Source organism: Xenopus tropicalis, chromosome 3 (genome assembly GCF_000004195.4).
Source record: "Xenopus tropicalis strain Nigerian chromosome 3, UCB_Xtro_10.0, whole genome shotgun sequence".
Classification (NCBI taxonomy): domain Eukaryota; kingdom Metazoa; phylum Chordata; class Amphibia; order Anura; family Pipidae; genus Xenopus; species Xenopus tropicalis.
This window is the reverse complement of record NC_030679.2, coordinates 75997174-76009555: the sequence shown is the minus strand read 5'-3', so window position 1 is coordinate 76009555 and position 12382 is coordinate 75997174. Positions and strand designations below refer to the sequence as shown.

Here is a 12382-nt window from a genome sequence, read left to right as displayed (position 1 = left end):
CCTAAAGCAAAATTATTTACTCACTGCATTTTGAACAAACTGTGAATGGCCCACTGAATGGCAACAAGGAAATCTGAAATATATGTAGTCCATCCTTTATTTATTTATAGAGGCTCAGTGAGTTTACTTTGTTTTAAATTTATTTATAACAAACAGGGGTCTTAAAAACAGGATTATAGAGGGCTGCTCAAAAGAGCTTGCAGTTAGTAAGAATCAATGATACCCTAAAAAATATACTTACCATTCCCTCCACATTGTCAGAATATCCTTTTACTGGGGCACATTCACTTGCATGGCCGTAGCAAAAGCAGTTTCCGCGAACTACCATGTCATAAATTGCATAATAGTATTTTTCTTTTATTTCTACTCTAGAATCCAGCAGGTTGTCCCCCAATGTATGAAGCTTCAAAAACTTGATTCTCAGGTTTGTAATTCTCAGCATACCTTTTAAAAGAAACACTTATTTAGATTAAACCTATAAACCTACAAAAACGTATCTAAATTACCTAAAAAGCCTTACCCTAAGTAACATAAATCTGGAAAAGTTTATCTCATAAAATTGAATATGGCCCAATCAGAGGTGGGCCAAGCCCTAGGCAACCTGGCTAGCCACCTTGTTACTTCATGGGGGAAGGGGGGTGGGGAGCACACGGCAACAAGTAGCGGTGGGAGCAAGAAAGCTTGGATTAGAGGTGGGCAGAAGAATTACCTTCCCAGCGCCCCACCACTGTACCCCTAGTTCTGGTTTTGGACTCAATATTGGGACTGAAATGGGACAATGATGCCATGCTTACCATTACCTGCATTTTGATAGTGGTATTGAGTAATGAAAACACCTTTTCTGCCATAGCCTTAAGAAGCATACAGCTATTGATTGCCCCCCCATCTCTGCTTATATTGCCACAATTTTTTCCTACAAAATAAGACCCAACAGCTTCTTCTCCTAATTCCTGTAAAAATGTGATATTCCTATCTATTTTCTATGATTACAAAACTCATAGAATACAAAACCAGTTATTAAAAATTATAACATTTTACTTCAAAAGATTGGTAATAACAGACTTTAAAAAACAAATAAACATGTTATTTAGTAGCAATACAAATAAGAAATTAGAGAGTAAAGCTTACTTTTAATCCTAAGACTATATGGATCATCAATTCTGAAGGCAGGATCCAAAACACGATAAATTACCTAAAATGTAAATAATAAAATGTACTTAAGTAACAATTTAATAACAATACATTTTAAACATTAAAAGCAAAACCTCTCCTTCTGTTCTCCTTACCTCTCCTTCTGTTGAAGGCTCGATGTCTGAATATCGAGAATCACAAATTATATCATCCACTTTCTTCATCGGTCCAGTGGAAATGCCAGGAAAGGAGGTCTCACAGTCGTATGCAAAATATCTATATATTTTCCAGGTTTTTCCAAAATCAGATGACCTTTCAATTAGCATTGCAGCAGGTCGAAATGTCTAGTTAAAGAATAATAGTAACATTTATGCAATATAAACTTCTGGTGTAAAAAGCAACAATGCTCATTAGCCATGTGGCAAAAAAAATATTGTCTTTGGCACGAAAAAGGTGTATTGCATATTTTGGGTTTGAAACAGTAAATGACCACATTTGAAATACCTTTGAACCTATATGCCCTCTTCACTTTATATTCCCTCCATTGTGGAGGTAATTGAACCCTCCCTTTTTTCTAGAGGTTCTAGAGGTTTTGTTTATAGCAATGACTATACTCATGGCTGGTGGGATATGGAAAAAAAACTGTCGGCTAGTGGGTTAGTAAGGTAAAAAAAACTGACCCCACTGTAAGTGGGGTCTTTGTCTTAAAGTTTGTAGAGATTTGTATGCACATGTATGAGTGTTGGTCCTTTTTTGTATTTGATTATATACATACATATTTTTCAGCTATTTATGCTTATTCAACATGCCTAACCCAACAGATTCTTTACTACAAATCATTTGCGTTCTGTGTGCAACATTCAAAATGTGTTTTTTTTTTCAGTATAACATATTCCCCAAATGGCAAACAATGCCTCATTTCATTATAGAGCTACACACTGGCTGTAATTGTATGTTTAACCAAACGTTACGGATTCCTTACCTTAAAGGTCATGATGAGATGAGTGAAGTGGAATTCCGCTTCAAGGTCCAGCTGGATTGTAACATTTTCCAGTCCTTTCACATGTCAAAGACAGATTATAGGTAACCAGCTACACTCTTTGTTTTTAAGATGAATACATTTCTTTTAGTTACTCATTAATCCCTAGAAACACAGAAAACTCCCCATCTCTTTCAGGCTGAGCAGGGCCATCTTTTGTTGTGATACACCCTGGGACAAACTAGACTTTGTGGGGCCCTGTTGTTTATATAAGGTAGTTCTGTCTAACTATGGTTCTTCAGAAATTTTTTATATACTACTCCTAGCATCACCTAAAAGCCATCAATTACATTCCTACTTGTATGGGCCAAGAACTAATAAAGTCAAGTAAATATTTTATTTCACACAAATATGATAAACTTGAAAATATGTGATTATAAGGAAACAATAATAAAAAAAATAATTGTGGATACAGCAATTAAAAAGGTCAAATACATTAAATCTAAAAAGGTAATAATAATAATGAGTCTTCAATGTTCTTCAAGTTGCAATGTTTGCACCAGGTCTAGTTACCAATAGCAAGCAATCAGCAAGTAGCATTTATTATTCACCCATCTGAAATCAAACATCTGATTGGTCGCTGTGGGTTACTAGACCTAGCACAAAACATGTGACCTTTAGTATATGGTAAAATGCTGTAAATAATCACTTGCCATTAGTTGCAAAAGCCAGCCATTAAGTTAATTAAAGAAAAAATATAGTTACCATTTTCTGATTGCCACCATAAATTAAGTCGATTTGGTGCAAATGTGGTGACTACATTTTCAATGCGGTGACTTTCTGTGTTATTTTGTTCATTGTAAGGATCCAGGGAATCACATATAAAGCATTTCTTTTCCTCCTGGAAATGAGGAAAATGTGGAGTTACAATGCAAAAGACAACATTAAACCCAACTTAAACATTTTTTTTGTATTATATTTATTTTTATGTTCTGTTAAATGCTTGAAAGCAAGATAATGGGTAACTGACACTGTTAAAATATACATTTAAAATACATATTTCCACAAAAAGCCTATTTTAATGAGAACATGTCACTTTATTACTTGGGCCTATTTAGCATTTAAAGGGTTAGCTAATTCAATCTGTAGGCAATATAAACAACCGGAAAGACTAACAGATGCAACTGTTTAAACAATGCCTGTGTGAATAGCATTACGACAGCCTCCTGCCAGATGTTTTCTGTTAAACCGGGAATGCAGAGAGGGGAGGCTTCATCCATGCCTGAGAAAAATTTGCAGATCCCCCCCCTTAGGAGATGGTGTGTCCATTCACAGGGGATCACATTTCATGAGAAATTCTCAGCAGTTACATAGGCGTAACAAGAGCAATATCAGTGTATTTAAGTTATACCTGAAGATGGCTAACAATACAAAATGACTCTGGTTTCTGGATGCCACATGTGGATGATGCAGTGAGTTGATCTGATCGACCAATCAATAGATCTCCTGTGGCTGGGTAGCAGCTTCCTTCTGCGCAGCCATGGCTGAAGTCTGGACTCTGGGCATAGGCAGCTCCCAACATCAATACTAAGATACAACAAAGAACAGATTTTGGTAATAAGCACAGAATGTAATATTTAAACTGAAAAATTGATGGGCTAGTTAATCACTATGAACACATTTTAATTACATTACATTATTTTTATATGTGGCTTTACAAATTAGCAGTAAATATTAATACTTGAGCTGGACATTCCCAGTAGCTCCACAGTTTTCACAGTAGCATGCATCAACAGACACAGTGTACCTGCACAGATATGGGCACAAATAATCATTTTGAAGCTGAGCACTGAAAGATTTTCAGAACAATTGTATTTGTTTCACACTGAAGTGAACATTCAGTTGCATGTGTTTTAATGTATCAGTCACAATCAAGCCAGGCACATTGTCACCACTATTACACTGAAATTGTAATGCTTCACTGTAAGTAAAAAATATGTCAATGTGTGCTCGAAATCGCATACTTGAGTTTTTAAATATCATGAGTGCCATTAGCCTTAAAGGGGTTGTTCACCTTTGAGTTAACTTTTAGTATGATGTAGAGTGTAATATTCTGAGACAATTTGCAATTAATCTTCATTTTTATTTTCTGTAGTTTGATAGTTATTTCACTTTTTGTTCAGCAGCTCTCTAGTTTATAATTTCAGCAGCTATCTGGTTGCTAGAGTCTAAATTAAGTTAGCAACCAGGGAGTGGTTTGAATGAGAGACTGGTATATGAATAGGGGGAGGACCTAAATAGAAAAATAATTTATAAAATTTAACAATAATACTGTAGCCTCACAGAGCAATAGTGTTTTGGCTATTGGGGTCAGTGACCCCCATTCGAAAGCTGCAACGAGTTAGAATAGGCAAATATTTCAAAAACTATAAAAAATAAATAAGGAAGACCAAATGAAAAGTTGATTAGAATTGCCCATTCTATAACATACTAAAAGTTAACCTAAAGGTGACCCACACTTTTAAACACTGCAGTAATTTTGCAGTGCCTTTCAATAGAAAGTAGTTCCTTGGAGTACTTAAGTTGAACAGGAGCAAAACCAAACATGCAAATAACTTTATCACTGGAGACCAGATATTATTGCTCTATAGGGCTGGTTACATTCTGTTGTGAATAGGAAATGTGTACAGGAAGTAAAAGACTGCACAGACCTCTATCAACAGGTCATTTGTGCAATGCCCTAGGCAATAAAGACCATTTAAAGCAGCCATTTACACCTTTAATTGTAGGTTACCACTAATTGTTCTTAAGGTATACCTTTACAATTGGTAGCTAGCAGGCAGGGAAACTTCAGTGACTGTGGGAACAATGCAACACACAGGCAGGAAACACTGTTACTACAAACAAAGAACTAATGGAAGAAAATATATTAGGCCAATGTCCCACAGGGAGGTTAGTTGCCCATGATAAATCAGTGCTACTGCGGGTGACTATTCTCCCCAAAAAGCCTTTCCACCGGCAATAAAGGGCCTACACATTGCTTCAGGTTTCAGAAGTAGCGTGGTTTCCTCCTCCATAGCTGTTCTATAGGTTGTGAAATCCAATAAAAAATGCCTTAAATACTGTTTTGTGCCATCTTACAGACTAGTGTTTTCCTAAGGTTGCAATATGAGCTTTCTCACTACATTTAATTTCTTAATAAACACATTCCAAAACTGTGTGGCTGGTCCCCTAGGTGGGCCCAAAGCACTGGGATGTATAGTGTCAGCCTGAGGGCTAATTAGGTTGGGATATTATCAGCATTTATTAATATAGTGCAAAATATGGGGAGAAGATAGTTTGGTAGCTGCAATGTTCTCATTAATAACAATAGCAGTGAAACTGAATAGTCACAATATTCATGTTTTTTGCTATATTATAGGATAGGGTAAAATCTAAGCATTTATATCTTTCCTTTTGTCTATAGCATTTTGGGTACTGCATAGTGTTTATTTGCTGCATGTAAAAGAACAAACATTTAGTTAAGTAAAAAATAAAGACTAGTTACAAATATCTTAGAATACACTATTATTCACAGAAATATTTTATTCCAAGATGACCTATACCTTTGATAAACAATTACTCAAAAAATTAAAACCCTACATTCTTTCCACACGATTGCATTAAAGGAGTACTCATGGTTCCATTAGAAATTTCTAAATTTCTAAACATCTGTGCAAGCTCATTCCTTGGTGCAAGATTAGACACTCAGGGAAGGGTATTTTGGTGCAAATTGACTTAGCCCCAGGGAATTATTTAAAGAGTTTGAGAATTTATGACCTGGCAAACAGCCCTAGGAAATGCAAAGTAAAGACATAAGCATAATGGCCACTGAACAATGCTGGAGAGCAACACGTTTGCACCAACCTGTGTTATTACCCTTACCTACATTTTCAGAGCAACTGTAGTGTGATCCCATCAATCACTGAGAACCAAAAATCTGATAACTTTTGGTAGCCACATGCTTGGAGTAAGTAGCTCAAGCTAGAGTAGGATGGAACAAGCATGTATAGTACAAAAGGTAACCCTCTTATGTAATAAATGCCACTAAGTTTACCCCAGTGCAATAACCCATAGCAACCAATAAGATGCTTGCTTTCAACACAGGTGGCCAGTGAATGCTACATGTTGGTTGCTATGAGATACTGCACCAAGGTAAATGTAGTGTTTTTTATTACATAACCCTAATTTTCTCAAGTTTTTCCATTAGTCTAAGCTAGACTGTTCGCCTGAAATCATGCTTCCCAATAGTGATATATATCAACAATGAGAAAATGAGAAATGTGAGACATTTCATTTATGGGCCACGGTCTTCTCTAATTTAAGAGCTAATTATGTTAAATTTAAAATAAAGGTGTAATAGGACTTCATATCTTAAGAAGTCTCCTTGATGACTAAACTTACATTACACGTACAGTGTTCTTTAAATATCTGAAATTCTCTAAAATAAATAACAGAATACCTTTATATCTATATTAATACAAAAAATACCCCCAGGGTTTGACGGGAGTCTTTATAGAGCTTGTAGAGTTGTATTTTACCAGGATTCTTTATCAGTGACTGGCTCATGTAAAACCAAATCTTTGTGCATTGTCTTTAGGGTAATGGCACATCAGGTGATTTGCAGTGATTTGCACCCTAGCTTTTTGTAGATCTGTGGGCAGGGGGCAAAATATCTGGTTGGAAAGACAGCCAATACTGCACCAGTTCATGAATGTGGTACCTAGACAGCACTTTAGTACAGGTCCCCTTTTACCTGACTGCCCTCTGAGGCTCAGAATGTACAGGCAGCTTTTCTAGCAAATAATAATCATTAGATATCTAAAAATGCTTTGTTATCCTAAAACTGTGTTCAAATTCTCAATGGTTAAAAAATATCCATGCAACTGACCATAAATTGACCTTAACTGGAATACAGTAAACTAAAATATTTGATCATATATACATTTATTTTAAAAATATTTTACCACTGAGCAAATTGTGGGGAAAATAAAAAAATAAGTGAAAATATTTTCCATGCCTAATAATTGCTATGGTAAAAGAATTTTCAACTCAAAGCAGGATGTCTTGTGTAAGAGTGTGAGCCAGGAAGTTTTATCCAGGCAGCTCACAGAGATAATCCATTAGTTATCTTGCATGGCAGTGGGGGATGCATGTAGTGCAGCTTTTATTCACAGACCCACCCAAGCGAATCATGGTACAGAAGGTACGGAAATTCCCAGTAACAACCACCTCTAACAGGGACCTGGGAAAGACCATTTAAAACATAGAATGTGTTTCTTAAAAGAAAAAAAGAAACACAATTTCAGAGAAACACTGTATCCAGCATTGTACATGGTTTTAGAAAAGTGCAAATAATGATGAAAGCATTTGTGTTTGGGGAAGTAAGTCTATGGCAGGGCTTTAAGGGTTAATCTATTAATGTAAGCACCTATCCAGCAGCAGTCAGCACATAATCATGCACTGGTAAGCACGCCAAGGTCACATTTTCAAGTAACAATAGCTAAAGGTAACCACATGAGTCCTGCACGTATGTCTGAAAATAATTCAAACAAAGGCTGACTGATTTTAGTGAAAGCATACCATCAGTTATTGCCGTTAGATATAAAAAAAAGCCTTAGTGTAATTACCTAGAAAATATCCTGGCATCTGAAACAGCCCCATTGTCCTCCTGGGCTGGGGACTGACTGGGAATAAACCTCTTAGATTCTGCTTCTTTCTGCAAATAAAAGAATACAACAAAATGAATATATACTAACAAACAACTGAATGATTTCACACCCAAAATAAAACAGAGAGGACACTTGCCTTGTGCAGTGTTTCCTTCCAGTGCCCCTTAGATCACTGAGGAATTTCTTCCTTTCCAGACCCAAAAAAGTTTAACTTGGAAGTTTCATGCGCATGCACAGTGGGAGCTCTCCATCCCCCCAGCCCCCTCCCTCTTTTAACAGACTAATGCTGCACACCCCTGCCTGTCAGTGATGCTGAATGCCTAGAGGAAAGTTAGACTAGAGAGTGTGCATTATGTATAAGAATTTATTTTTTTTACTTCATACTTGTTGTATTTAGCAAGAATAAGAATAAAGATGAAACTATAATACAGCTGTCTTTGTTTTATCTTTTAAATGGGGAAAGAGCCAGAGTAAGTGCCAACACATTTTTCAGGGAATTCTGTATTTCCCAAATGAAAGTCCCTTGTAAACTGTTTATTGCTGACTATGGATGTGCATTGTTAGCCAGTATAAGCAGAGATGGAAATTGGACACAACGGCAATTATGAAGTTGCAGTCGATGAGTGGCTTCCCATAGTGCCAGCAAAGATATTGCTTGGTATGGCTTCCTCTGGCCACCCTAAATGTTATATGTACTGTATGTATATTTGTATTTATATAGTGCTGCTTAGATATGCAGAGCTGTACAGCAGAACAATAAATTAATACAACAAACGGGGTCATTACAATAATAGATAAATACTGAGTACAATAATGGATACAAATAAATAAAAAGTACAGTTGCAAATAAAAAGTAAAGTTTGACATAAAACAAATATTATTCATTATTAAATGTAGCTATCAACATAAGATATGGCTAAACTCAACAAGCTTGATAAAGAGCCAATTAGGCTTGAAACGTTGCTGCTGCCGATATTGTGACAATAAAGGCTTTTTAATAAACTATGAGTGCTGCCTATAGTCGTTTGGATGGCCAAACTCAACAAACAATATTATTATCTTCAATTTATATAATGCCAACATTAGCAGCGTAACTAGCGTGTTTCCCCCCTGCAAATAAATCTTGGGGCCTGGCACACAGCTCTCCAAACCTGATCTGCCCACTTCCTGTCCGTGTTCGGCCACTTCCTGTCACTGTTGCCGACACAGTCACATCTTCCACCCGCCTTCATCCCCCTCCCCACCAGCAGGAGAGTAGCTAGGGGGGGGGCACTTTTTTTCAGCTACAGAGGAAGCAGAACCCATGTTCCTGCCCCCCCCCCGACCACAGGGTCTGCTTCCATTGGCTATTGGCCAACATAATACATAGCACTGCAGAGATTCCTTCCCCATTAAAATGTAATCACATAACTCACACACACACAAGGGTCAATTTTATTGGGAACCAGTTAACCTACCAGTATGTTTTTATCATTGCAGTCAGTATTATTAACACATATTTTTAAAGCACCAACAAATTCCGCAGCACTGTATAATAAATGGGTGAATACATCAAACATACAGTTTACATTAAAAACCACACCCAATAAAAGAGGGCCCTAAAGAGCTCACATGTAGAATCAGAGGAAACCAAAATCAAATCCATATGCAATAATACTTGACTCTCAGTAAAAATAAATTGAAAGGATAGCTTACCAAATGTAAAACATGAGGTACACCAGCCCCAAACCATCAGCAACGGGATCGGAAAATTGTATGTACCAATTAAGAGGTAGGCGCTGAGAACAACCACATAGGTCACAAAAAAAGTAAATTAATAACTAAAATCTCAACCACCTTTCATACTCCAGGAGATTTAGCTAAATATGGTTAACAGGAAGTGGCTATTTAAACAGACAACTATCAACAGGAACACAGAACACATTTTTTAAAAAATGGTGAGGGTGGTTCTCCAAAATATGATTTTAAGGTCACAATTTAATGGCAAGGTTAACTCTATATTCCAGAGCATATTTCCATTTCTTATGCACAAGTTATATCAAATTGAAAAGTGATTTTCTCTTGTGTCTGTGGAGACAGCGGTTAATTGCTACATAGAAGGTAAGGTGCAATATACCACTGTTTTTAACTGCCTACCACTCTAAATAAATTGTTGCAGGATTTTACAGCCAATGCTGTATTCGTTATGGCAGCTGCAGGTCTCTGCACTCCATTTCAGAGCAAGGGACCTGTGGCAATTCAATTACTGAGATCTGTGGGAATTCAATTAGCACAAAAGGTAAGGGACAAAGTGCTAAAAATGGCAGATTGCTCCCTCTTTGCACACTTTGCACCCCGCCGTCATGTCAAAAATGACCCCTATTAACTTGTAAATGTCTCTTTATAAAACTTGCTGCTACAATAATTTGATCTTTTAATAATTGTGAGCATGCAAGCTCTTTTGGGCAGGGCCGCCTTTACATTTTGAATGGTTATTGGTTGTTTATAGTAATAATAATAACAATATCGAGAAGTAACAGAGTGGTTACACTTGGGCGGCTTCAACTTCCTTGGGAATTAATCCCTGCTGGGAAGTTTCCCTAGAGTAATGTTAGCTTAAGCCCTCCTATGTAAGGCATAGAGGTAAATCGTAAAAGAATATTGCTTTTAATAACATGCACTATCATTCATGCTCTGTGTTTGGTGCTCACAAATATTTGTCTTACCCACTCTGCTAAAGGAAAAAAACAACATGGACATGTCATATACCGTGTTTCCCCGAAAATAAGACACTGTCTTATATTTTTTTAAGCTCCAAAATATGCACTAGGTCTTATTTTCAGGGGATGTCTTATTTTTCCATGAGGAAGAATACAGTACACATTTATTCCATCGTATAGGTGGGTGTCTTATTTTCGGGGGGTGCCTTATTTTCCGAGGGGGGTGAAAAATCGGGGGGGTGCCTTACTTTCGGAGGATGTCCTATTTTCGGGGAAACAGGGTACCTATACTGTTCTCTAAAATATTTCACAACTGGAGTAACTGTAATTTTGTGTAAGTTACTGTATTTTTTGAGGAGGAAAAAGTGCATTTTTACCTCAGTTAAAGTTAAGCTTAAATAGAAAAAGTTATTTCCTGGTATTCCTGGTATATAGCTAACTTAATTTTCTTTCCTTTCTCATAGAGAACAGAGGTCCTGTCTCACTTATGGAAAGAACTCCATAAGCCACTGTTCTAGAAGGCAATGTAAGAATAAGGGCAAGGGCACAAGGGGCAGATAAGCACAGGCTGGCAATCCCTAAGCTTGAAAAATCTTCTAGTCACCCGGAAGCATGGAATCTGCCTGGCTGCAGGCACACACAACTGATTTCTGCCAACAACAATCCCAGCGGATTCAGTGCTTCCAGGTGCAGAAACAACTAAAAAAAAAATTAAGCGTAGGGGCTGATTGTCAGCCTGTGCTTATCCTGAGACTGACAATCCGCATCTGCTGCTTAGAATGACTGTGGCTGATTTAACAATGAGGCTATGGCCACACCAGACTGCAATCAGCCAAACCCTGTGAGTGCACCCCGAGCCACTGCATCAGCCCAGGTGCAGGTGGACAGAGTGGATTTTGGTGCTGAAATCCACTCTGTGTGCCTGCCTGTGGGTGATTTTCAGCCTGCATTATTTAGCCTGGTGTAGCCATAGACTTCAAGTGAAAAACAGATAAGGAGGCTAAGGGCAGGGGCACACGTAGTACTTTCCTCTGTCTGGATTTTGTGCACAGGTGAGGAAAGTATATCTGCTTTTATGTGCTCCTTTGTGTAGCACCATTGACACGCATGGTATCAGCCTGTGTGGAGCTACACGGAGCAGATATCAGTGTGAAATTGCATATTTCCGTGTTTTCACTCTAATATCTGCTTTGTTTAACTCCACACAGGTCCACACCGGATCCGCTACATGTTACTTCCACTGCACTCCTTATTTCCTCCTTTTTCCTATAGGTCTATAATTGTTTATCTGGTGCATTGGCATGAGCATTAGGTCTCCCATTCTTAAAGATGAATAAAATTTTGGGATAATGCAAAGCTTGTCTGTGTAACACACCCAGGTGCCGAATGCAAGAGGAACACATGCTCCAGCTGCATTTGGTGCCTGAATGCACCTGTGTCAGTACAAGCCAATAATAAAGAATGGGCTGTGATTCGTCAAGTGATTACTTGCGGTGGAATGCAGTCCACATTAGGAAAAGCAGGGCGAAATGCTCACATGTATAAGCCTTATATATATATATCTTCCCTATAAATGTATCTTTAGTGGTCTAATTAGAACACTTTCCCCTATTATTTTTATTTCAGTTTTGATATGGCAAAGGGATATGGGAGATAGCAGAAGCTCAAAAAGGTAAAAAGGTATACAGTGCCAAAAAGTAAAGTGTTAAATAAATTTGCATCTCTAAGAGAATACTCTTAAAGTAATATGCACATAGAAACTCACATTTCTGTTCTTGATACTGGAGAGAACATTTTTCCATCAGTGTGGGCACATATAAAAGAATTTAAGATATCTCTTGTGCTTTTGTTTACTTTTGCAC

At 37.4% G+C, this 12382-nt stretch overlaps 1 protein-coding gene across 1 annotated transcript in view; it reads right to left on the bottom strand.

Annotated features, from left to right (window-relative positions):
• lamb1 (laminin subunit beta 1) overlaps positions 1–8059 on the bottom strand; it is a 40145-nt gene extending 32086 nt beyond the window's left edge. Inside the window, exons 1-8 of the mRNA XM_002933094.4 lie at positions 7958–8059; positions 7780–7868; positions 3522–3697; positions 2876–3011; positions 2114–2187; positions 1287–1475; positions 1129–1192; positions 242–444 (exon numbers count right to left, since the gene is read on the bottom strand). Coding sequence (XP_002933140.2) covers positions 242–444; positions 1129–1192; positions 1287–1475; positions 2114–2187; positions 2876–3011; positions 3522–3697; positions 7780–7813 — 876 coding nt within the window. The 5' untranslated portion in view covers positions 7814–7868; positions 7958–8059. The remainder of the gene's footprint in view (positions 1–241; positions 445–1128; positions 1193–1286; positions 1476–2113; positions 2188–2875; positions 3012–3521; positions 3698–7779; positions 7869–7957) is intronic.
• Between the last annotated feature and the right edge of the window lie 4323 nt (positions 8060–12382).